We start from the raw sequence: 26,316 nt of genomic DNA on the forward strand, positions 1-26,316 counted from the left end.
AAGTGGAACAAAGGAAACAGCAATGAAAGGATTTGGAGGATTGCAGATATCTCCAAATGTTTTACTGTTAAAGAATATTACAGAGGTGGAGGGGGGGGGTATGGCTTTGAACATGATGATGGAAATTTTAAAATTGAGTCGCAGCTAGATCAAGATTTATCATTGGTTGATCAGTGAAGGTGATAACGTGTGAATGAGATCTGGTCCATGTTAAGGTGCAGTGGAGTTTTGGATGAGCTGAAGTTTACAGATGATAAAAGATGGAATGTCAGTCATGAGATCATTGGAATGGTCAAGGCTGGAAGGAACAAAGACACATTTCATGAATATAATACAAGACATGTGATTATCTTTCTGAAACACCCTAGGTGGGAGTTGCTGTTGAATGCCAACATTGCCAAGTGAACACAACCTGAAACAACATTCAGAACAGAGATCCTGGTTAATAGTAATTTTCCCTTTATGAGTCAGTGTATATTCAGAATATGAGCCATCACTTGCACACTTCCTAATGCATAGTGCCACTGAGAGAGGCTTTGCACCCATTGCACATGATCAGAAAATTAAACCCTGGTTTGAATACCCTGTCGTTCTTGTTCGACTCTCAAGTAGAAACCATAGCCTTGAGGTCCCTTAGTTAGCTGTGCAATCCGTGGTTGGAGGGGCAGTCCTTTCACACTTGCCATCGATGCCACAATCTTAATCATTTTGCTTTTGAAGTATTTGTCTGAGGTCTCATCAATCAGAAGCAGCATGATATTGTTGCCTGAAGCTTTCATCTGAAAAAGATTGAACACAGTTAAAAATACTTGGGAATCATATTTCAAAAAAGGTTTAGCCAGTGGCAACAGTGTGACAGCATGACCCTGTTGTTATGTACTTTGTTCAAAACAGGGAATTTATTTTGAAAGGCAACTATTTAGCAATTAATTTTGGACACAGCAAAATCTGAAAAATAGTAAATCTGAGAAATATCCAATAAATCTGTTTATTTAAGTCAGTTAAGAGGTGGAATGATGGTCAGGACATTAGGAGAACACCCTACTCGTTTTTTTTAATAACAGCAATAACTCTTTTACATCCATTGTTCAGTTGAACAGGATTTGATTTGATTCACAGTGAAAAGTATCATCGTACCTGCTTTATAGGCAGACCGTACTATACAAGCGCACCAGGGTAACAAACAAGAGTGCAGGATACAGTATTACAGCTGCCAAGAAGGTGCAAAGAGAGATCAAAAATATTAACATTTCATAGGTCCATTTACAAGTCTGATAACACCGAGGAAGAAGCTGTTCTTGAATCTGTTCATACATGTATGCGAATTTTTATATGTTCTGCATGATGGAAGAGGGTGGAAGAGAGTAAAACTGGGGCGGGAGGAGGTTTTGATCATGTTGGTTACTTCCCAATGCAACGGGAAGCATAGATGAAGTCAGTGAATGGGAGGCTGGTTTGTGTGATGGATAGGGCTGTATTCACAACTTTCTGTGGTTTCTTGTGGTGTTGGGAAGAGTGGTTGCCATACCACACTAAGATGCATCCAGATAGGACGCTTTCTATGGTGCATTTCTAAAAATTTGTAAGAATCTTCATGGACATGTTGAATTTCCTTCGCCTCCTGAGGAAGTAGAGGTGTTGTTGTGCTTTCTTAAGCATAGTGTCAACATGGGTAGACCAGGACAGATTGTTGGTGATCATCGCTCCCAGAAACTTGACACTCTCAACCATCTCCATCTCAGCACCATTGATGCAGACAGGGGTGTGCCCTCCACTCCACTTTCTGCAGTCAATGACCAGCTCCTTCCTTTTGCTGATGCTGATGGAGAGATTGCTGTCTTTACACCATATCACTAAGCACCGAATCTCAGTCCTGTACTCTGTCTCCTCGTTGTTTGCGATCCGACCTACAACGGTAATGTCATCAGCAAACTTGTAAATGGAGTTGGCGCAGAATTTGGCCGCATAGTTGTGTGTGTATAAGGAGTTCATGGGTTCAGGCAAGAAAATGATTGGTTGTTTCCCTTGGGCATTGGCCAGAAGAATCTAAAATATGCTCTTTGCAGTCCAGTTCCTATGAAATGAACATACCTATAATCCAAAATTTCTCAATTTCTGGAATGTCAGACAACATTCTGTAACTCAGCAAAAGAACTCCTTAGTAGTGGAATGGTAATGATATTTCAAACTGCTCCTTGAGATTGCGTTTAGGATGTCAAAACCTGTAGATTGCTTTATAAATGATAGGCCCAGCAACAGGAATTGCTTGCACCTGTGTACATAAATGATGATGTCTGAAAGATTAGGTTTCCCATAGTAGCCGGAGCTGTCTCTCTTTCCTCTGAGTGTGGTTGGCTAGGTGTTGTAAAAAATGTTCGCATCTTGTTCTGCTGGAATCTTCTTTGGGTAGATGTTCTGTCAACTGATGATCTTTATACCTTAAAGAAGCTGTTAACATTCCTTTAATTTTTGCAACAATTTGGACAATTTGCACAATGCTGTTTCTTGCTCCCAACTCATTCATATCTTTTTTTAACTGAAAAAAATGGCAAAGCTGAGTTTCTGTTCCTCTAAGAATTTTCAGTTGTACAATTAAAAAAAGCTTAATCTTCAAAGTTATTATCTTTAATAAAATCTACTCCGACCCTTAACTTTTAGGTTATAAACTATCAAACAATGTTGTCAGTCTGAAGAATGTTTAAAAGAATTACCATGTTTTTCTGTAGATTGTAACTACAATTTTTAGCAAGGAGAAAAGGTATTTGTTTATTTAATGTAATGACTTAAGCCTCCTTTCATTTTCCCAGGCCAGAATGTTGCTGTAACATTAGGGGTTTTCAGCCTTCCTCTATGAGACTGAAGTTATTTCTTGGAAATGACATCAATGACTTTTTCCTGATTTGCAATTCAGATATATCTCCAAATAGCTTCATTGAGATTCTTTCTGGTCCTGACTAACTTTTCTGTAATATTTTACGTACTTCTGCTACTTTGAATTCTTAAAACCTGTTTACTACCATAAATCTTCCAACCTAAGCTGACTGAGTGCAGTTTCTGCTGCAGGAGTTGAGTGGATCTGTGCTCCTTTTGATAGAGGCAATAGCAATATTTTAGTAGAGTACTTTCTTCACCCTTCTCTTTCGGTGACTGTGAATTCCCACACTGCAAATGATTTTGTCGGACTAGAAGCAGCTCTCACTGCATTGCCAACAAATTGTTAGTGATGCTTGCAGCTAGCACCTGATTCTGCAGATCCTTCAGGTAGATATGCTGCACCAGTTCTTCTTGCAATATAAAGCCATGGGCCTTACTAGTATTAAGTGATGAAGGATTAACCATTAAAAGAGTCAATGGCAGAAGAGGCATGTGCTTGAGTCACAAGAAATAGTTGACTAGACACTAACTTAGATAACGGCTCTATTAGCTTAAGACTGGCTAACTCGATAACGTTCGGCTGGGGGCCCCCCCTTGTTGGGCAGTGGTAATGTCCCTAGCCCTGGAACAGGAGATCTGGGTTCAAGTCCCGCCTACTCCAGAGGTGTATAATAACTTCTCTGAACAGGTTGATTAGAAAAATAGGTGAAAAAAAATATCATTTGGTACTAGACATTGGTATCTCCAGGGCTTCCCAAAGTGGAGCTTTAGATAGCAAATGTGCACACCTACTGAAATATTGGGATCACAAGTTCCAACACAGCAACAGGAGGATACTTTGTGCCTAACCCACACCCCGTCTCACAGGTCTTTCCAACCTTGGTCCCTCAAGTTTTCTATCCCCTACTATCAGCCCTCTCCTCAGCCAGAGATTGCCAAAGGTCAGCTCTTGATCACTGAGGAGTTGGAACAATTCTCAGGCCTCAGTGAGGTCACAGTGTAAAATTCTTTTGGGAATGAATGTCAAATACCAGGCTAAGTTACATTGTTGTTAACAATAGAGAAAAGATTAAGGGACTAGAACTAGAACAGCCAAGTAGAACTAACTAACTCCTTCCAGAGTCTGCATAAATATGTCTGAGGATAGAGCTACACAAAGGCTTCAGAGTTAAGCCTTTCAGATCAACTGCCCGATACAACCCCACCAGCAAGAGTGATCTTATGGTATCCGTCAACAGACCTGCATACTGTTTTACTGGTAGGATTATAGTAACAAAGTGAAAAAATTATGGTGACATGAGGAAACTTTTTATTAAGTGAATTGTTATAACATGCTCACTGAAAGGGCAGTATAGGTAGAATCAAATATAATTTCAATGAGAGAATCGAAAACGAAAACGTTGGCCAGGCTATGGGCAGAGAACAAAGAACAAATTGGATAACTCTTTCAAAGAGCTGGCGTAGCCACAATGGAGCAAATGGCCTCTTTCACTCTGTGTAATTCAATAAAGAAATAAACTACAAATTTGATTAAATACTGATTGCCGACATTATCGTTACCATTTTAATGCACACCAGTGGTCAATTTCAGGATAATTCCGGTGAAATGGGGTGATTAATTCACAAACACTCAGATACAATCTCAGTGCCAGGATTGAAATAATCCATCTTGACAAACAAACATCATCAGGCCTAAAGTGACCTTCTGCTGTACAATGTGCCTTAATTCACTTGTTATTCAGCTGGTGACACTTTACTCACACCGTCTGACACTCTTATCACCTGCAGATACCTATTATTTGGCCTGTTGACACTCCACAAACACCATTTGTGTGATCTTTTGATCTCTCTGATTATAAATTCTGTGCCTGGGTGCTCTCTCCACTTCACCTGACGAAGGAGCAGTGCACGGAAAGCTTCTTATTTCAAATAAACCTGTTGGACTATAACCTGGTGTCATGTGACTTCTGGATAAGAGATGAGCATTGGAGGAGCACTGAGATTGCAGAAACTTGTAGGCCTTGAATAGATTAAAGAAATGATGGTGGGTCAGGGTGAGCGGATGAGGTGATGGAAGGGTTTGAACACATGGATGAAGTGTCAAATTAGATGTGTTAACCCAAGAGCCAATGAGCACAAGGTGATGGAAAAATGAGACTTGCTATGGATAGCAGAGGGATGTGAGAAGTTCTCACAGCAACCATTGTCATGGTTTCAATGTTAGCAACTGACCAAGTATTAGTTGACTTCCTTGAGTTGGGTCATTTTAAAGTTCTGGAAAGTTTTGTAAACTTTTCACTATATAGCAAGAATTTCCACCGTAACCTCTCTATATCACTTTAATCCTTAAGAACTTTATTTAAACCTACTTAATTGTCCAAGCTTTTGTCATTTGTCTTACTATCTCCTTATTTAGATCAATGCTTTATAATTGCTCCTATGAGCTGCCTTAAGGTGTTCTACTACATTAAAGGTGATATAAAAATGCAAATTGTGTATGTGCAGCTAAACAGAGTCTGCACCTCATCATTGAGTAGTTTTGCTGTCACCATTCTACTTGGTTTGTGTGGGAGACGAAAACCACTTACTGATCTAACTAGAAAAGACTCTTGTATTGAACAAGGCATAATTTATTGCATACTAGTAACTAGTTACATTAATTTGATTACATTGTTAGAGACTATAAGGAGGACCTAGATATTAGGTTACTCATTTGAGATCCTAAGTTGTTCTGCCAATAAATCTACATGATGTCAATCATAGTGGAATGGAGAAGGGGGTGACTATGATACTCCTCAGTATTAATTTTTCAGACCCTTTCAGACCGATATACGTCTCACCACCAAGCTCTTTTTCCCATTATTAATATTATACGTCAGTATATTTAATTACACTTACTGCTATCCCATCTCCCCTCCAAGACTCTGCAGGTTCAAGCTACCTGGAGATTTCACTCTTTTCCCAGATCATATTCTCTTTAGACCTGGAAGACTGATAGTTTCCGGGGTGGAAGACTATTGTCTGTAATTGTTTTGATGATAGCCTGAGCTTTGTAGGTCTGTTTAGACTGGAGAACTTTAATCTCTTTCATACTGATTGCCAACTGTTACTGTTCTATTGCACATCAGAATAGTTATAATGATTCCATGATTTGCCTGTGAAATAAGGTGATTAAGTCACAAACACTCAGATGCAATCTCTGTACCAGGATTGGAATAATCCAGCTTGACAAATAAACACCATCAGGCCTAAGTTGTCTTTCTCCTGTGTGATGAGTCTTAATTCTGACTTCAAACTGACCAGTGCTAATCTCTTATCCAGCTCTTATTTCCTTTGCTGTATCTTCATGCTGAGCTCTGGAATTCCCACCCTAAACCTTCACAGAGGATGACTTCTTTGACTTCTTCTTTCCAGTATCTCAAATAGTTGGATATTGGTCAGCCCTTCTCAGTGATGGCTTTCATGGAGTCGTATGCATTACATTTTCAATCTGCTTCAGCAGATGTCTATTCTCAATCTGCCTGAAAATGTATACTGAAATATGTAAACTCATAGCTTCAACTTTTTCATTGGTTTAGATATTCTCAATCGCCCTCAGAGGCAACATTATTGCTGAAATCAACATGTTCCTCTCCTCAGATCTACTATTTGCGGATTATTTCTTGCTTGGTATGAGCTCTGTCACTGCTATTGAGTATTATTCCTGTGTAGGTAAGGACATCAAATATTCTGCTTGAACTTCTCTTCCAAGTCACACAATATCTAACATCAAACTTCAATCCACCATAACTATTTGTTCGCCACTCTGTATTGCTCTCTGAGGTATATCAATTGACTCAACTGGCTGCCCTATTCGTTATCCGTTTCACTGTGTATGTTTCCTTAGAGGCTTTGCTGATTCTTGCAGTCTGAACTCCCTTTCGTAGTGATAGCAGTGGAACCCCTTTCTGCCAAACAGTATAGTCTCAATTTCTGAGATAGTAAGAACTGCACATGCTGGAGTCAGAGATAACACAGTGTGGGGCTGGAGGAACACAGCAGGCCAGGCAGCATCAGAGGAGCAGGAAAGCTGACGTTTCGGGTTGGGACCGTTTCTGAAGAAGGGCCTGCTGTGTTCCTCCAGCTCCACGCTGTGTTCCTCCAGCTCCGCACTGTGTTATCTCTAGTCACAATTTCCCATCTCATTGGCAGTATGAAGCAATTTTTAACTACTTTCAATGGATTCCTCTTTCTGTTTGGGTTCCATCATGAGTCTAGAGACCCTATGAAATCTTCTATGGGTTTGCCTTTGAACAGATGTTCCTTGGCAAGTTGTTCTTTGACTGGCTGTTCTTTGCCTTTAACTATTTTAACTCCTGCTACTTGAAGAAGGTTGAAATCAAAATACACATTCTAACTGAAGTATGAGAATTCTTGATTGATGAACGATAATGTCATCGTAGTGGGTTGTACTTGTGGCACTCTTCTGCATAAAGTCTTTCAGATCCTTTCAGACCCATACACCACAGTTATTATAAAGCAAATGTCATTATATATTCAGAGAATAAGTCAAGATATTGCACGAGCACCTTAGTCACCAATTGCTGATGAGAGGCGTTTTCAACATTTTCCCCGTTTAGTTCAATTATTCGGTCATTGGGTTCAACTCCAGCATTGAAAGCAGCACCAGCAGGGGTGATCTCAGTCATAAACAGACCAGGCACTCCTGCAAAATGGAAGATTTAAGTAAATACTAATGACAACAGATTCCCAGGCTAATTCATGCAGATTCCAGATCCTCAAGAATCAATGATGGAAAATAACATGCTCATTCTTTGAAAGTATGGATAATGTCCTTTTTTCAATATGTGCCCTGCACATCATTTTTTCAAACTTGCTCCTGTAAAATAAGACTGTACCTACTTTTGAATCATTTATCTTTCAGCTAAGTTTATATTCTCCAAAATATGATAGTGATTCACCTTTTGGTCTTTATGTCATTATTAATCTTACTAATTATGGCATCTTAAGCAACTGTATCCTTTCAACACAAACAGCTATTTTCACACAATAGTTAGCACTTTGTTAAGATGCACTCAGTGCAAAACCAGATAAAAGTAACATCTCATTATATCCAAATGCAAAAACAAATAAAGAACTGCAGATGCTGGAAAGCTGGAACAAAAACAGAAATTGCTGGATAAACTCAGCCGGTTTGGCAGCACCTGTGCAGAAATGTCACTGGACCTGAATTGTTAACTCTGCTTTCTCTTTACAGATGCTGCCAGACCTACAGAATTTCTCCAGCAACTTCTGTTTCTCTGCCACTCGAATAACAACTCATCCCCTGTTTTAAATCTGTCCGCCTCAGCCTTGAATATACCTGACGAGCAGCCTCTACAGCCATCTATAGTAAAGAATTCCTCAAGTTCACAACCCTTTGAGAGAAGAAATTTCTCCTCTTCTGTTCTAAATGGGCAACCTGTTATTATGAGATTTTGCCATCTGGCCCAAGATTCTCCTAAAGGGGAAACAACTTTTCCACATCTACCCTGTCAAGTTCTTTAAGAATTTTGTATGTTTCAATAAGGTTGCCTCTCATTCTTCCAAATTCCAATCATTATATGCCCAGCCTACTTAACCTCTTCTCATAGGACAGTCCCTTCACACCTTGGATCAACCCAGTGAGCCTTCTCTAGACTGCCTTCAATGCCAATATATCTTTCCTTAGATAAGGGGACCAAAACTGTTTGCAGGATTCCAGCTGTGGTCTGACTAGTGCCTTGTATAGTCTTAGCAATAGCTGCCTATTTTTATACTCCATTCCCTTTCAAATAAAAACCAAAATTCCAATTGTTTTTTCTATTACCTGCAAACTTGGATGCTAGCTTTCTGTGATTCATTCATAAGGGGTCCCAAGTCTTTCTGTGCTGCAGCTTTCTGTAGTATTTCTCCATGTAAACAATATTCAGATCCTCTATTCTTCTCGCCAAAGTGCAGAGCTTCACTTTATCCCACATTATATTTCATCTGTCAAGTTTTTGCTCACTCACTCATCCATACTCTGATTCAGGATAATAAATGTTCTAATTAGTATAGATTTTTCCAGATCACCCTTTCTTTTCAAGTTTCAAGTGGAGTTACAGACTGTATGCAATATACCCATTGATTGAGAGATTTTTTTTTTATTCAGCACAGTGAATGTTTGTACGGATGTGGAAGTATTGCTTTTCTTTGCAATCTAAACTTCCTGCTTAATATATCTGCTGCAGATTTGATAATTATCAGTATCCACTTATATCTTGAATTTAATCTCGTGAAGAACATAAAATCACAAGAAATAGGAGGAAGAGTAGGTCGTGCAGCCTTTGAGACTGTTTGCAAATTTGTTAACTGATCTACATTGACTTCACTTTCCTGCCCTATTCTAATATCACTGAATTCCATTAGCGTCTAAAAGTCTAATGATCTCGGCCTTGAACATGCTCAATCATTGAACATCCACTGCCCTCTGGGCACGGAATTTCAAAGGTACACATCCCTCTGAGTGAAAAAAAATTTGCCTTATCTCTGTCACAAATGGCCAAACCTTTACTGTGACACACCGGCTCCTTCTTGTAGTCTCTCCAGCTAAAGTAAATAGCTTCTCAGCATCTAACCACTGGAACTTTCTCAGAATTTCACATATTTGAAAGATTACCTTTTGTTTCTCTGACCTTGGGAAATAAAGACCCATTTTATTCAAGTTCTCCTCATAAAGCAATCTTCCCAAGCCAGGAATTGATGTAGTAGATAATAGATCCACCTGCTTTAAAGCAAATATATTTTCCTTACATAAGAATGCCAAATACTATACATTCCTTCTGATGTTGTCTCATCAAAGCCCTGCATAGCTGCAGCAAGATTTCCTTACTTTTATACGATAACCTTTGTGCAATAAAAGCTGACATACAGTTTGCCTTTTTAATTGCATTAGATCAGTCATTGAACACCAAATTATTTTACAGCTTTACCTTCGACGGTCTTCAACGAAAATCCAAAGCTCGAAGCTTGTTTCACCAGGTAGCACAGTTTGGGCCGTGGTGTTTTTCCACTGACTCCATTCACCACAGGCTGGATTGGAGTTGGATTGGGAGTGTTCACTTGAGACAGATTAATACCTTGCTTTTTGGCATGTGTATATGTGGTGTCATCCAGTACCAGAAGGGTAACACAATTCCCAGACTTTTTAATTAAATCTACCACCTGAAACAGAGAATGGCATTAGGCATGGGAAGTTGCCAGGTTCCCCTACAATTCCAAGCGTCTGAAATTGGTCATTACAAGCTTTATCCTCTGCCTCTACCTTTCCTTCATCCCATTATGCCTCTGCTGGTTCTTTGATAGTTCCACTCATTTGCCCTTTCCTTGTAGCCCTTCAAGTATTCATTCAATTCTATTGTGCAAGTTACCATGAATCTGTTTCCATGACCTTTTCAGGCTGTGCATTCCAGATCACAACATGATCTCCCCCTCCAGTTCTTTTGTCAGTTATTTGCAATATGGCTCCTCTTGTTAATGACCTTTGTTTCACTCAGAACAGTTCCTTATCACTCTATTAGAAACCTTCACATTTTGATCACCTTTAATTAAATTTCTCCCTTAACTTCTTTCCTCTAAGGAGATCAACCCCAGCTTCTCTATTCTCTCCACATAACTGAAGTCACTGAAACCATTTGACTAAATCTCTTTTGCACCTTCTCCAAGGCCTTGACCTCCTTCCTAAAGCTCAGGAGTGAACACAATCTCCATTTGCGATCTAACATGAAATGATTTGAAAACTGAGTTGGGTGTTGGCACAGCATTGTTGCTTTTGTACTCCATGCCTCTCCTTTTGATGAACATCTATAAATACATCGAGGGGAATTGACAGAATGGATGTTGAAAGAATATTTCTTTCCCCTTGTGACAGGGAGTAGAACAAGAGGATACAGTTTGGAGATGTTTTGGAGATGGAGAATAAATTTCCTCTCAGAATCTTTGGTCTGTGCAATTCTCTGCCTTTGAGACTAGTGAAGGCAAGGTCTTAATATCTTTAAGGTTGAGTTGGATCAATTCTTGATTGGCAAGGGAATCAAAGGACATTAGGGGTAGATGGGAAGGTGAAGTTGAGACGATAATCAGAGAAACCGTGATCTCATTGAATGGAGCAGGAGACAGGTGGGTCTGATTGTCCTACTCCTGCTCCTAATTTGTATATTTGTATGTTATTTTTGTATGTTCTTATGTACATTCTTATGTTTTGGCTGACTATGGGCATCTCAATTCAATTGAAAAGGAGTTTCTCTAATGACCGTTGCTGTGTGTGGTCAGATTGGAGGGAGGATGCGTTTGGGTGTTAGGCAATAAAAGTAAAATAAGATCATGTAAACCAGTTTAGTTTCTGACACCTAAATATAGATTTGCAATTCTCTGAATATTGGATTGAACCACGCCCAGCAACAAACAACTATTTTAGCAATCAGCTCTTAGAAACATAAATGATATTTTTCCATTGTTTTTCCCAGGTAGAAATGTAATCCTGTTGTTGTTCCTTTTCAAATCTAACTCTCTCTATAGCTTCTTAAGAAAAGCTTAAGGCCTAGCTGTTCCTCATGAACATAATAATCAGCGCTAGTTAATTAAGATATGACAAGTGTTATTAAGGGCATGAGCCCAAAGAGGATGTACTTCCTTCAAGATAATAGATGTCAACTATTTTCATTTTACTTCCATTGTTTTATTGCTATTTCTCCAAGCTGTGTTGCCTAGTTCACAATGTTACCATGAAAGCACACAGTTCAAATTGAGTTAAATTATAACCTGACACACAGAGTCTCACAGCATCCTAGGAATGAGCAATTTTTCATCACTTAATTGAGTAAAAAAAAACAATAAACAGTAAATTATATCTGCTTACTTCAAAGTACTGCAGACGCTGGAAATCTGAAATGGAATCTTGAGCTCCAAAGAAGAGTTAGTCTGGACTCAAAACATTAACTCTGTTTTTCTCTCCACAGATGCTGCCAGATCTGTTGAGTTTCCCCAGCACTTTCTCTTTGTGTTATCCTAGTCCCATATATATGTCTGTGTGCAGCTAGGGTATCTAACAGTCACCTTTCACCACATACAGCTCATACCTTTTGATGTTCTTCACCATCCACAAAAACCGTGTTGACCCTAATGACTCGATCACCATCTCTCAGTCCAACGGTGTCAGCTGGACCTCCTGTCAGCACAGAGCGGATCAAGTGGCCCTCAATGTTTTTCTCTATCCTTAAGTAGAAGCCGAAACTTTCACCTTCCTTCTTGGACAGTTTGCAAAGCCGAGGCTGAATGTCAGCTGCCATCACTTGGCGTTTTAATGACCTAAAGCAATAAAATATGTAACAGCAACCAATCAAATCAATACAGCTATTCAGTGTGAATCTTCCAATAGTCCCTTTAAATTAAACTGTTATTTAGTCTCAAAGGCAATAACAGATATCTGTCAACATTTTTGAAAATATCAAAACATTTTCTGAGAAGCTAATTGGTATACTTACCAATGAAACTAATACATTGAGCAGCATAGTTTTTAAAAGTCATTTTCTGATGTTTCAAATCGAGTTGCTGACAAGTGTGATATGATGGTTCAATGGTTAGTACTGCCAGGAACCTTGAGTTCGATTCCACTCTCAGCTGACTATCTGTGTGGAGTTTGCACATTCTCTCCAAGTCTGTGTGGGTTTCCTTCGGGTGCTCTGGTTTCCTCCCACAGTCCAAAGATGTGCAGGTTAAATGGACTGACCATTCTAAATTGCCCTTGGTGTCCAGGGATGTGTAGATTAGGTGGATTAGCCATGGGGAATGCAGGGTTATAAGGATGGGGTGGGTCTGGATGGGATGTTCTTCAGAAGGTGGACTGGAAGGGCTGATTGGCCTGTTTTCACACTTTAGGAATTCTTTTCTATGAATTACTGGATTAATTTTTGTTGATAGATCCACTTTCATCTGTCATCATAAAACTGTAACAGGTGACTGGAGTCATAGAGATGTACAGCACGGAAACAGACCCTTCAGTCCAACTTGTCCATGCCGACCAGATACCCTAAATTAATCTAGTCCCATTTGCCCGCATTTGGCCCATATCCCTCTAAACCCTTCCTACTCATATACCCATCAAGATGCCTTTTAAATGTTGTAATCATACCAGCCTGCACCACTTCCTCTGACAGCTCATTCCATACACACACCACTCTCTGTGTGAAAACTTTGCCCCATAGGTCCCTTTTATATCTTTCCCCTCTCACCTCAAACCTATGCCCTCCAGTTTTGGACTCACCCACTGTGGGGAAAAGACCTTGCCCATTTACCCTATCCATGCCCCTCATGATTTTATAAACTTCTGTAAGGTCTCCCCTCAGCCTCTGACGTTAGACAAATCTCAATAAAATTATATAATCAAAAAGACCCACTCTACTCACAATTGTAGATTTGCAAACAAAAACGAGCCACACTTAACTGCTCCCCTGCTGTGATCTCCTACTTTAAATATAACACAGAATACTTTTGAAAGATAAAAAAAACTACCTGATTGGGTTCGTCAGTGTAAAATCTCACATTTGTGATTATGCAAATATGTTTGAGTAAAAAATGATTTGGAAAGTATAACACAATTTCGAGAGTGTTTTCCTTCTTGATTTCTGATTGCTCCAGATTGAAAACTCAACCACCATATTCATAACAGTGTCCTGTTAGTGTGAATGGGATATAGTTGATGCTATATTGCATTTTCCAGCCAATTTTGACCCACCTTGTCTATTCGGAGATTGTCTGGTTTGGGTGCAGAACTGAGTTCATACTCCATCTAATTTTAATCCACAAGCAGCAATTAAGCTTGGACTCATAAATGAGAAGTAAGAGTAATACTACACAAGGACCAGGTTTTAGTTTTTCTTACTTTACACAAACATGCAACTACACTAACATAATTTCTATATTAGTTAGGAGGGTTAGTTTATTTGAAGAGGTAAAATTTGATATGTGTGATGAAAGAAAGTGAATGGACCAAAGCAACACTGAGGATGAATGTTTTCTTTCAGTTTGATCATTGTGCTGAATGCCCTCTAGTTAGCTAGGGTCAGGAATGATGCCAGTGTCTGAATATATTGTCATGTTCTCTATTAATGTTATATTTTTGACTATTGAATCCAAGTCATTTCGGGAGGCGATGGCTTAGTGGTATTATCACTGGGCTGTTAATCCAGAGACCCAGATAATGTCCTGGGAACCTGGGTTTGATTCCTACCACTGCAGATGGTGTAATTTGAATTCAATTTTAAAAACTAAATTAAGAGTCTAATGATAACCATGAATCCATTATCGATTGTCAGGAACCCATCTGGTTCACTAATGTCCTTTAGGAAAGAAAACAGCCACCCTTACCTGGTCTGGCCTACATGTGACTCCAGACCCACAGCAATATGGTTGACTCTTAACTGCCCTGTGGGCAATTAGGGATGGGCAATAAATTATGCACTAGAAAACCCAGATCCCTCTGCACCTTAGAATACAGCAGACATTCTCCACTTAATTAATAATCTGCGCTTTTTTATTCTTCCTGCCAAAGTGAACAACTTTATGTTTTCCCATGTTATGCTCCTCTGTTCTATGATGTTGATCACATGGAATGCCTACTCACTATATATGTTAATTCTTCTGGCCATCTCATTGTCTAACTTTGCAGCCTGGCTGATCATTTCATGGATTTGCAGATTATGATATGTGGTACATGCTCTTTGTTTGCTGCAATACTTGTACCCATTTTGTATCCAATTTTATTTTATCAAAGTGCTGAGCCATCTGTTCTGGCATTGGCAAACTACCTACATTAATACACTGGACCCTGCAAACAAAAAAAACATGTACATTAACTGTACCTATTCCAACCCCACAAAGTATGTGACAACCATTTGTTAGTTCATTTCTCAGGATAACGCTTTGATCAATCACAGCCAATTAACCTGGCTTAAAACTCAAAGGCAGTTAACTGTCAGTAATCATTAAATGGTATGTTCTCCGTGGCAATGCCTCCAACAATCAGTGTCTACTTGCCAACTAAAACAACTCTTCTCTTATACAATAAAATGTTGGTTATGCCTTAAATTAATGCAAATTATCTTGAGCATAGATGAAAAACTTTGACAAAATACATCTTTTTTGGTAATACTCAAGTCCTACCAAATGACAAATTAAAATTTAGTATTACTACTGAAGGAATAGAGCAAGAAATAAATTAAGCACACTTCCAACATTCAGTTAAACTAGCTTAAATATTCACACTCTCCACCATTGCTGCACGTAGCGGTAACTTATACCATCCAGAAGATGCAGTGCAACCACTCACTGAGGCTCTTGTTGTATGAATTGAACATATTTTCTTTGGAAATATGAATGGAAAATGAATGTTTTGTTTATTAGTTTTGGAAAAGTGTACATGTGTTATTGTCCTGGAAGAAGTTTTAGTACTTTTGGACTGCCACCAAGTGTCTTTGGACAAAAAAAAGTAACTGTTGAGAGATAGGGTTTGGATTGGTTGTGAATTTTTTTTAACACAGTACTGAGAGGAGTGAGTGCATTTGGAACTCAGACTTTCAATCCTGCCAGTAAGCAATGAATCTCCGTCTCAATTTCACTTTTAAGTGGAAAAGAAATAACACTCAAAGAATTTGCTAAATGAGGGCAATATTTCAATTCAAGTCAAGACCTAGATCCAACTGATCTGCTATGAAATTGCAGTATACAATAATGTAACATCATCACCAAAAACTATAAAATAAATGTGAGAAAGATGCTGTGAGCCCTGTTTTGTATTAGACTCTTATCTACAGAATTTTTGCCTATATATTTTTAATTCACAATATTCCTAAAATGTCAGCTTGTCTTGTTTTTCCTGTCTGTCCTTTATGTAAATGAATGTGTGTTTTAGATTTAAATATGATACAGCTTAACTTTGTATATTAGTAATTAACACATGAGTTCTGAACAGTATGCTCCTCTTAACCAACAAAACAAACAAGCAATCTAGTCGTTTTCTGGTCATTGCTGTTTGTAGGATTTGCTGTTTGCAGATTGTCTGCGGTTTTTCCTAATTTGCAACAGTAATTTCATTTCATGGTTTGTAAAACTGCTTTGGTATGTCCTGAGGTGTGAAAGGCACTAGATAAAGACATTACTTAAAAATAATCTTTAAATATTTTAGACAGGATGATGGAATGGGTAAAAGTGTGGCCAAGGAAATTTGATAAAGAACATATAAGATAGAAATGTCATTGGTAGCATTGATACAACATTAGCTAAGTGGCAGCAGAGTGTGAACAGTTGCTTTTAAGAATGGGCTGTAAGCAGTCTTTGATTCCATTAGTCCATAAACTCCAGTTCTTTCAAGTCCTTTTCAGCACTAATATGTCAACATATGAGGCCATGAACCCAGGTTTTAGTATTGGGTGTGAAACCAACATATTTCTGATGACTGAGAGCAGATTCTGAATGAAAGTGATGTTGCAAGAGGAACCAGAGAAAGGAAATGGCCATGAAACTGAGACCACTTCCCAATATATCTGCTAATGTAGGGTTTTCTTTTTGCATTTCTTCATGGAATCTGTTTCTGGTCAGCATTTGTTGCCTATCCTTGATAAGCTGATGGTGAGCCACCTTCTTGAACCATGAGCAGTCTATGTTGTGGAGGTGTTGTTATGGACAGTGTTGTTATGGAGGAATATTCAGGGTTTTGACTCAGCAACATTGAAGGAACGGTGATATATTTCCAGGTCAGAGTGGTGTGTGACTTAGGGGAATCTTGGAGGTGGTGATATTCTCATATCCTCCTAAGTGATCGAGATTGCAAGTTTGGAAGGTACTGTTAAGGAGATGTCAGATTTATGACATCAGATCTCTGTTGGGACATTTCTGATGGTAGGATCTCTGATGGGAGATTTCTGGCAGCAGGATCTCTGATGGGAAATTTATGATAGCAAACATCTTCGCAGGACGTATGAATAGCTGCAGATGAGCAGCAATGAGATTCCAAAGTCAATGTTGGTTTCAACCAGAGCTTTGGTCACACAACATATGAACTAGAAGCAGGAGTGGGCCAATCTGTCCCCCAGCCCACTCTAGCAATCAATAAGATCATGGCTGTTTGTAACCTCAAAATTGCATTCTCCATTTCCCACAATGTTTCTCACTCAGTTAACCTGTCTATGCGGTTGTTGACTTGCTCGCTGAGCTGGTAAGTTTGATCGCAAACGTTTCATCACTATTGCTAAGTAACATCATCAGTGTGCCTCTGGTGAAGTGTCGTTGTACTATCCCACTTGCTACTTATGTGTCTTGGTTTGCTGGGGTGCGTGACACCACTCCCATTATTGTTTCTTAGTGGTTGGTGTATGGGGTCCAGCGCTACATGTTTGACAATGGAGTTCTAGTTTGAGTGCCAGGCCTCCGGGAATTCTTGTGCGTATCTTTGGTGGCTTGTCCTGGGATGGTTGCATTGTCCCAGTCAAATTGGTGTCCCTCTTTGTCCATGTGTATTGAAGTGAGTGATAATTGGTCATGTCTCTTGGTAGCTAGTTGGTGTTCGTGAATCCTGACGGCTAGTTTCCTTCCGATTTGCCCTATGCAATGTTTTTGGCAGTCTTTGGTTCCTTGGTTCTGTTAGTTGTGGTTGTCGGACCCTTTATTCTCATCAGTAGCTGTCGTAGTGTAGCTGTCGGTTTGTGGGCTACCATGATTTCTAGGGGGCAGAGTAAACTGGTGGTCATTTCAGATATGTGCTTCATGTATGGGAGGGTGACTAGTGTGTCTGGACGTGTTGTGTCTTCCTGTTGTGGTCTGTTGTGTAGGTATCGACAAACTACGCCTTTCAGATAACCGTTGTATTTAAAGACACTGAATAGGTATTCTTCCCTGGCTTTGCATAGTTCTTGGATGCTGTTGTGTGTTGTGGCTCGCTTGAACAGTGTTTTGATGCAGCTCCTTTTGTGAGTATTGGGATGATTGCTATTGTAGTTGAGTACCTGATCTGTATGGGTGGCCCTCCTGTGTACGCTGGTCTGGAGCTCACTGTTGACCATACGTTCGACCATTACATCCAGGACGGGAAGTCTGTTGTTATTCTCCTCTGCTCTGGGGAATTTTATGCAGGTGAGGATGTTGTTTATGAGTAGATGGGTTTCTGCCAGTTTAGAGCGTGTGATAATCACAAAGGTGTCATGCACATAGCGGATCCATAGATTTGGTCGGATGGTGGAAAGTGCTGTCTGTTCTAGTCTTTGCATTATGGCTTCCGCTATTAATCCTGATATCAGTGCTCCAGTGGGTCTTCCGTTGACATGTCTGTATACCTTGCTGTTGAAGGTGAAGTGGGTTGTGAGGCACAGATCCAGTAGTTTGAGGGTGCCGTCTTTGCTGATGCTGTTGGTGTTGCCAGGTGTCTATATCCCTGGTCTGTCCAGTAGCGAGGCTAGTGTTTCCTTAGCTAAGGGAGGTGTTTATGAGGATAAATAGTGCAGTCACGTCGAAGGAGACCATGATCCCGTCCTCGTCTATGCTGGTGTCCATGACAATATTGAGGAATTCTTGGGCGGAGTGGATGGAGTGGTTTGAACCGTCTACTAGGTGTTTCAGTCTCCTTTGTAGTTCTTTCGCTAGCCTGCATGTCAGTGTACCTGGCAGTGAGACTATGAGTCTGATGGGGATGCCCGGCTTGTGTACCTTAGGGAGTCCATAGAAGCAGGGTGTGTTTGATCCCTCTGGTGTTATTCTCTGGCAATCGAATTTGTTCATTTCACCCGTTTTGTGCAGATTCCTTAGGGTGGTTATAATACGGTTTATAATATTTACCAACTCAGCGAGCAAGTCAACACCGCATCAACAACCCAAGCTACAAATCTTCTCAAAAACCTTGAACCTATCTATGTCCATTACCTTCCTATGTTCTCTTTACAATTTACTTGCCTATCTATCTTCAGCAAATTTGGTAACTATAATTTCCACACCTTCATCTAAACCATTTTGACAGTTGAGATCCCAGTACAATCCTTCTGGCACACCACTCATTATAGCCTGCCAACCTGAAAAAGACCCATCTATGCCTACATTGTGTTTCCGCTTAGCTATCCAATCTGCTATCTTTGACAATATGCTATTTTCTACACCATGAGCTGTTATTTTCTGCAATAAGCTTGAATATCGCACCTTAATAAATGCCTTCTAGAAGTGTTGTACAGTACATCCACTGGTATTCCTTTTTCCTAAAGCATGTGTTACCTCCTTCAATTGATTGGTTAAACTTAATTTCCTTTTCACAAACCCATTTGACTTTGCCTGATGACCTTGAACTTATCTAAGTGCCCTACTATAACTTGTTGAATATAAACTTTTAACATTTTCCTTCTGACAGGTGGTAAACTAAGTGGAGTGGAGGGATCTTTATTTGTATATGAACCAATCAATGTTCCATATTGCTGTCCGACTGGTTTAAGGTGAGAATTTTATTGGGGATGTTCCCCCTCCATTAAGCATAAAATTCTAGCTTCCAAGTTGGAGAATTACTCAGGAAATGCATGACATTTCCTTAATATCTTCCTTCATATTTTACAAACTTTAGAGTAGAATTTCCTTAGCTCTCCACATACACTGGCACCTGACCCAAAATAATTTCATATTAAAGCTCTGCATGAGGTCAAACAATCCTCAGTTCTTACCAAAAGGATTTTCCAAGAGAGGTAATTAACATTTGCCATATACATTTTAAGAGCTGAGGCTTCACATTATGCTGCAATATTTCTCATGCATTTATTAATACCTCAACATGTGGAGCAAAGGTCTATTACTTTAATGTTACATGCAGCACCAGAACAGGAATTCTGCTGACAACCACTTCTGTTATGCACTGTGAGCAATAACAGCATTACTGAACTTTCCGTCATGTTCATGATTAACTTGGTAGCATCGACAATGATTATCCAATGTGAAAGGTCATGTGGCTATGTACAGTTGGACTTGCAACCTGTTTAAATACACAGCAGGGGAGTGAGGAGAGTTCATTTCACGCACCATCACTGGGGACAGCTTCAGGCAGCCTGGAACCTGGCCCAGTTCCTCTACAAGTGGAGTAAATTTGAACTCATTCAAAATGCACGTTGCCTTATCCTAATACACAGCAAGTTCCATTCATCTATCACCCGCTACATTGGTTCCTGGTCCAGAGACACTTCAATGTTTAACATTATCATTCTGTTTTCAAATCTCTTCAAAGTCTCACCATCACAATTCCTGTAACCTACTCCAGCACCTATTCCTTTGAGACCCCTGTGTTCTTCCAATTCCACCCACTGTACATGTGAGATTTTCAACTTTCCACAATTGGGCAGTTCTGTCTTCAAGCTGCTTGTGCCCTAAGCTCTGGCATTTCTTCCCCAAACTTCCCAGCCTCTGTCTCTCACTTGTCCTTATCATCTACAAATTGGATCAATTTATTGATCATCTGCCATAGTATCTCCTTATGTGGCTCTGTGTCAAATTTCATTTAATATTTGCTCCTTTGAAGACAGGATGTTTTAATATATCAAAAATGCAGAAAAAATATAGGCTAATTTTAGTAAGTATACACACTGTATTACAATACACACCAAACCATGTGTCATCATTTTGAGTAGTGACTATTAATACAACTATCATGCCCATATACATCTCACACATGACTGGATACTGAAGGATAAATTGCCCCACCTCTTGATCATTGTAACTTCATCAGAAACTCTTGTTCACTCAGCAAACGAAATTGCACCCTAACATCTGGGTGGCAGAAAGAAGTTTAATTTGCCCCTTGTGAATTGAATATATATATTTTGTTTCATGCCATTTACACTCATGATATGATGACTGCCAGACCCAGTGAGCTGAAATTCACTCCCAATCCATATTGGGGTTTACCAATGTCGTCTTAAAATTTCATCACTGCATCCATGTTATGGAACCCTCCTGTGGTGCAATGATAGTGTTCCTACCCTGGACCAGGAGGCTTAGCGTCAAGTCTGACCTGCTTCAGAGGTGTGTGATAGCAACTCTGATTAGGTTGATTAAAAATACATTTTTTTTCCACATCACAGTATTGTCATTGGCCAGTTGTTCACCTAATACATTATCCTTCCACCAACCAATCAGACTCCTGTGTGATCTGACAGGTTGATGCTTGGCTCTTAGTCAAATATCTGTTCATTTTCTCCCGTCTCCAATAATAGCCAGATGGACGGGATCACATTTGCGTGAATGAAAGTGCACCCTCTTTTTTTTAAATGTCCCAGTGATTTTACTCAGGGCTTTCGATCCCAGCAGTGTTCTGGAGACTCCAGGCCAATTTTGAGAATTGGCAACACCAGTCCACACTGAGGCCACATGGACGTTGAGGAATGGTCTTTCAAATGAAGATTACCATACAGCGTAGAGAATGTGGGTTTACCTGAAAAAGCTAGACTCAAGATCACTGCCAGTATCACCCGGTAGCCTGGAATAGTGGCCCCTGCACATTTTGAGATCTTGAGCAACAATTCACATTTGATCATCATCATTAAGGTTGTAAGTAGTCCCAAGGTGCTTCACAGAAGTAATTACCTACCAATATTTGACACCTGAATCACATACAGTGTATTAGAAAAAGTGTGGTAGGTTTTAAGGAGATTTCTAAATGAATAGAAGGCATTCCCAAGCTTTTGGGACCAAGTGGGCATAGCTGCTACTGGTGGAAGCCTATACCTGCTATAAACGTGGGCCCCTCCTCCTTGGAAAACATCTTTACTCCCACCTTCCCCTCACAAATCAGCTGATGGATCTTAACCTCTCCGATCAAAAGGTCAGTCTGTAATAAAGAATAATTTCAATTCTTGGCAGATTGGTATCAATGTCTCGGATACTTGTGGAACCTAAACCATTTCACATCAGTGTATTGGCCTCCACTAATGCCACTGAAAATAGGCAAATTCCCGATTTGGGAGAGACTTCCTTCAGTTTCAGCTATATCTCTATGAGTTGCAGTGGAAATCTAAGTCTGCTGCGTCAACCAGCTCCCCTTTATCCACAGCATGTGTTACTTCCTCAAAGATCTCCAACAGATTGATTAAACATGATTTCCCTCTTAACCTAATTTGCCTGTTCACTTCAGTTAGCTCTACTTTCTTATCATCATAATTACCCTTGTTTCTGTCTAAAATACTAGTCTTGGACCCACTCCTCTCTCTCTCTCTCTCTTTCTCTATCTCTCTCTCTCTCTCTCAAACTGAATGTAAAATTCAATCATATTATGGTCATCAATAACTATTGGGACTTTCACTTCAAAGTCACTAACTAATCCTATCTTATTGCACAACACCAGATCTAGTATTGCGTGCTCTCTGGTCGGCTCTAAGAAACCATCCTGAAAAATATCTATGAAATCTTCGTTGAGCCTATCTTTGCCCATTCAATTTTCCAGTTTATACCTACATTAAAATTCCCCATGATTGTTGCCAAACCTTGCTAACATGCTCATATGATTGCTTCCTATATTTACCATCTTATGTGTATTTACTATTAGAAAGTCTGTATACCACTCCTTTAAGTGGCTTCTTCCCTTTATCATATGTCATCACTATCTAAACTACTTCGACATTCTGGTTTCCTGACCATATGTCATTCCTCTCTATTGTACTAATGCCATCTCTAATTTAAACAGCATTATTGATGTAACCAAAAATAAAGTATAAAACCATTGCGATTAGATATTGCCTTTGGTTCAGGGACAAGACCACAGCTAACATAAAAAGATTTCAGTTAAAATCTGTGTGAATCTCCTAATCACAAATTCTGACAGCCCAGTTGGAGACAATTCAGTAGATTATGTCTATGTCTGACTCCAAATAAGTAATATTATATCTCTACATAATTACTTTAAGTAATTAACAAACTATTTATATTTATTGATCATCCCATTTGCAGAATACTATTTCAGAAGTAAGTTATCATACTTAAATAAATACTGTTGCATTATATTAGTTTGAAAAATTGAGCCAGGACTATAAAACGTTATTATAGAAAAGTCATTTCAACAGGAAGTTGTATGCACTGAGAATTCCAAGGTGTCTGTACTTTTTTTGCTTTACTTAAGTTGCACTGAAGGAGTATAATTTGTAATGAAAAGTTATTTACCTGCTTATTCAATTAAACCTGAATAGTAGATGATTGCAGTCAATATTTGAACAGCAGTGAAATTGAAAATACAGATTAGCAATATGTCAAATGATTAAAACAGACACAGGGGAATGTGGGGACACTAGTTATATTGCGATGTTTGCTGCTGACAATTAAACTCGAGCCATATTTCTATCCAAAAATTAATTCAGGGCAAAATAATGCTCACAAAAAGTGCTTACCAAACTCTGGTCGGTTCAGTTGCTAGTGAATCTATGAATGTTCTCTTTTGTAGGTGCAATCTACACCTATGGACTTTGATCAAGGTTTGGTTAAAAGGTTGAACAATTCAGCGGGGAACTCGACATATTGTGGAATGCCGATACATTCCCTTTATCACTGTGTCCAATATTTAATTGATGTGACTGCTTCCATGAACTCTTTACTAGGCAATGTTTATTTGTGAAATTCCAATAACAATAAATCTGTACTAATTAATGTGACCACCAAACTCCCACTTGGCTAGGGCACTGTGTAAAGCTCTTTACTGTTTACTGTCATAACTAAGTGACTGTGTGTCACTCTAGGTTAGCAAGCTTTTTTCTACTGGGTTAGTCTCTAACCTGCTGAAGGGATTTTGAAAATGTTTGGCAGCTTATAAATTGCCCAGAACTGGATGCCTCAGAATACTGCATTGATTCAGAAACATCATTCAATCTTTCTTTTCACATAAAGAAGGATATGAGAGAAAAGGACACACAAGTGTTGACATGAGGGGAATAGTTGTGATTAGCGGAATATGCAGGTACAGACAGTGAAGAGTCCATTGTGATTGACAGGCAGTTATGGGTAGTGTGGAGTAGAAGTGGAAGAAAATATTGCTGTTGCTGAAGCAAAGTAGAGAGTTGGGGAAACTTTGAAGGGGAGTCTCACATTTGTAGCTCTGATGAGATCATGAGACTTCTTCCTGCGCTGATCCAGGATATAATGATGCTGAATAAAATCCAAAAGAACTGCGGATGCTGTAAATCAGAAACAAAAATAGAGGTTGCCAGAAATGCTCAGCAGGTATGGCAGCGCCTGTGGAGAGAAATCAGAGTTAATATTTCAGGTTGAGTGACCCGAAATGTTAACTCTAATTTCTCTCCACAGATGCTGCCTGACCTGCTGAGCTTTTCCAGCAATCTTTATTTTTGTTTACAATGATACTGATTTGCTCTTCCACCTCATTCCATCATAGTTAGTGAATTTGTCTGGGTAATGTGACAATCTCCATAGAGACAGTTAATGTTTAAAGAAAAATTCAAGCACCCAGTGATTCACTGAAAGAAACATGCACAGGATTTCATATTTGAAACCAAAATACACTTTACTCCACATGTATAAAGATCATAATGCATTCATGACTTACTTGGAACTCTATTTTGTTAAGACAACACAGTTCCCCTTTTGCTTCCTAATTCCATACATGAGTTTCATTATTATTAAACACATTATGTCACATTATGGGATCTTGTGGATTCATTCACTTCTCCTTTAGAATTCGAACCAAGTATGTCACAGCTTGACAGAATTGAAATTAATTTCTTCTCAGTGTTCCGGTATTTTTTAAGGTGTGAGGTTTCATAGGGATTCTTTCATTAGCTTTTGGCCAAGAAATCCTCCAACTTTTCCTCTAAACTCATTCTTGTGAACTTCACAGCTCAGCTTGGACCCTGCACTTTGCATTCACAGCATGCATACTCAATGCCTTGGTTCCTAATAGCTCTAAACTCCTGTGTAGCTCTTAGTCCCACTTTCCAACACCTAACCCTATCGCAGACACTCTCTCTTTAACATATTCTCTGCCTTCTTCAACCTGTATCCTATAAAGGCCAATATAGATTTCTTCATTCAGTTCTATATAGGCAAATCTTTCAGCCTCTTTTCCTTCATGATCTTTGCCTCCTAACTGAGCAGAAGCTCCAACCTGCATTCTACATGATGAATGATAAAGTGCTATTTTCTCCGTTTAAAGTTGGCTAACATTTATCTCTTTTGTTCCTTTCCCCAGTAAGTTGCACTTGTATCCTTCTGTTTCCAAGTTGAAATGTTGATTGTCTTCTTTGAGCAAACTTACCAGAAAATAATCAAATATCCATAAGCCCCACAGAATATCAACTTGGCAGTGTGATATACTTGGCATGTTCCAAAATGTAATATAAATTAGTTATCTTTTATTTTCAAAACCCCCTTACATTCTGGCACCGTCATGAATGATTTGTTTCCCTGATGGAGTTAATAACCCTTTTCAGTAGACTTGTTGGTTCAATCAAGGAACTCCATTGTTTACAAAGGTGCTTTTGGATCTTTTGATCTGGGAACTAGGCAAATAATTTAAATCCCTTACTGAAATAATTATAGGCCTCCTGTGAATCAGTGATTAACCATATGTATTTGAATTGCCACTTAATTCAATATTGTTTCTCAGTTGGATGGTTTCATTCATCTTACATCTAACACATCAATTCCTAATTTAGAAATTATACCTCTAAAGCACGTGAATTGTAAATTCAGATACTTGCAGCAGCATGCAGTACTGACTAGAGAGAGAGGCGCATTTTCCTTTGTACTGCTTGCTTGCTCCTTGAGCAAGGCACCATCAAAAATTACGAAGGTCTTGGACCTTGTCTTTTGGCCAGCAGAATTAAAAACTAACTTCCATAAGTTAACAGGAGGGCCAACTTGTTTTACAGAGGCACAGGATGATTTTAACCAGAGGCCAGTGGGGGCATCAAAGCTGCCCTGTCCATCAAATGTCAAACTCCCAAGGGTAGACACTAGTGTGCTGTGCATATTGTGTTGGGTTTGAATGAAAAGTGCTGAAGACCTATCTAGCAGTTGGATGAGGTGGGGACGCAGAGGGATAAAACTAAGATCTTTACTGAGTATGGAATGTTCAGCATTAAAGAACGGAAGTTCAGAAGGGATAGTAAATAGCCAACAAGAGGTGGTGTCAGGAGAAAGGATGGAGTCAGAGGGAAGGGAAGGGGGAACAGTTCCAGATGAATGTGGTACCTCTGAGTTGTTCCAGCTTGCATTCCTTAACGTCTGAAAGGTAAAGAAAACCTTTCTTTTTAGAACATTGAATAAGCCAGAGAATGAAGTGAAACTGGGGGCGCAGGACAACTCTGAGCCAGTGTGAGGTGGTGCTGATGGAGAGAGAGGTCGAAAGTGTGCATATGGCGATGCATGGCA

General features: G+C 39.4%; 1 protein-coding gene across 1 annotated transcript in view; it reads right to left on the minus strand.

Annotated features, from left to right (window-relative positions):
* Positions 1-23,428, minus strand: part of pdzk1 (PDZ domain containing 1) — a 32,373-nt gene extending 8,945 nt beyond the window's left edge. Inside the window, exons 1-5 of the mRNA XM_048598108.1 lie at positions 23,322-23,428; positions 12,012-12,240; positions 9,867-10,098; positions 7,443-7,579; positions 584-779 (exon numbers count right to left, since the gene is read on the minus strand). Of these exons, the coding sequence (XP_048454065.1) occupies positions 584-779; positions 7,443-7,579; positions 9,867-10,098; positions 12,012-12,221 (775 nt within the window). The 5' untranslated portion in view covers positions 12,222-12,240; positions 23,322-23,428. The remainder of the gene's footprint in view (positions 1-583; positions 780-7,442; positions 7,580-9,866; positions 10,099-12,011; positions 12,241-23,321) is intronic.
* Positions 23,429-26,316: the final 2,888 nt, after the last annotated feature.

The sequence above is a fragment of the Rhincodon typus genome, chromosome 6, assembly GCF_021869965.1.
Source record: "Rhincodon typus isolate 14 chromosome 6, sRhiTyp1.1, whole genome shotgun sequence".
Lineage (NCBI taxonomy): Eukaryota > Metazoa > Chordata > Chondrichthyes > Orectolobiformes > Rhincodontidae > Rhincodon > Rhincodon typus.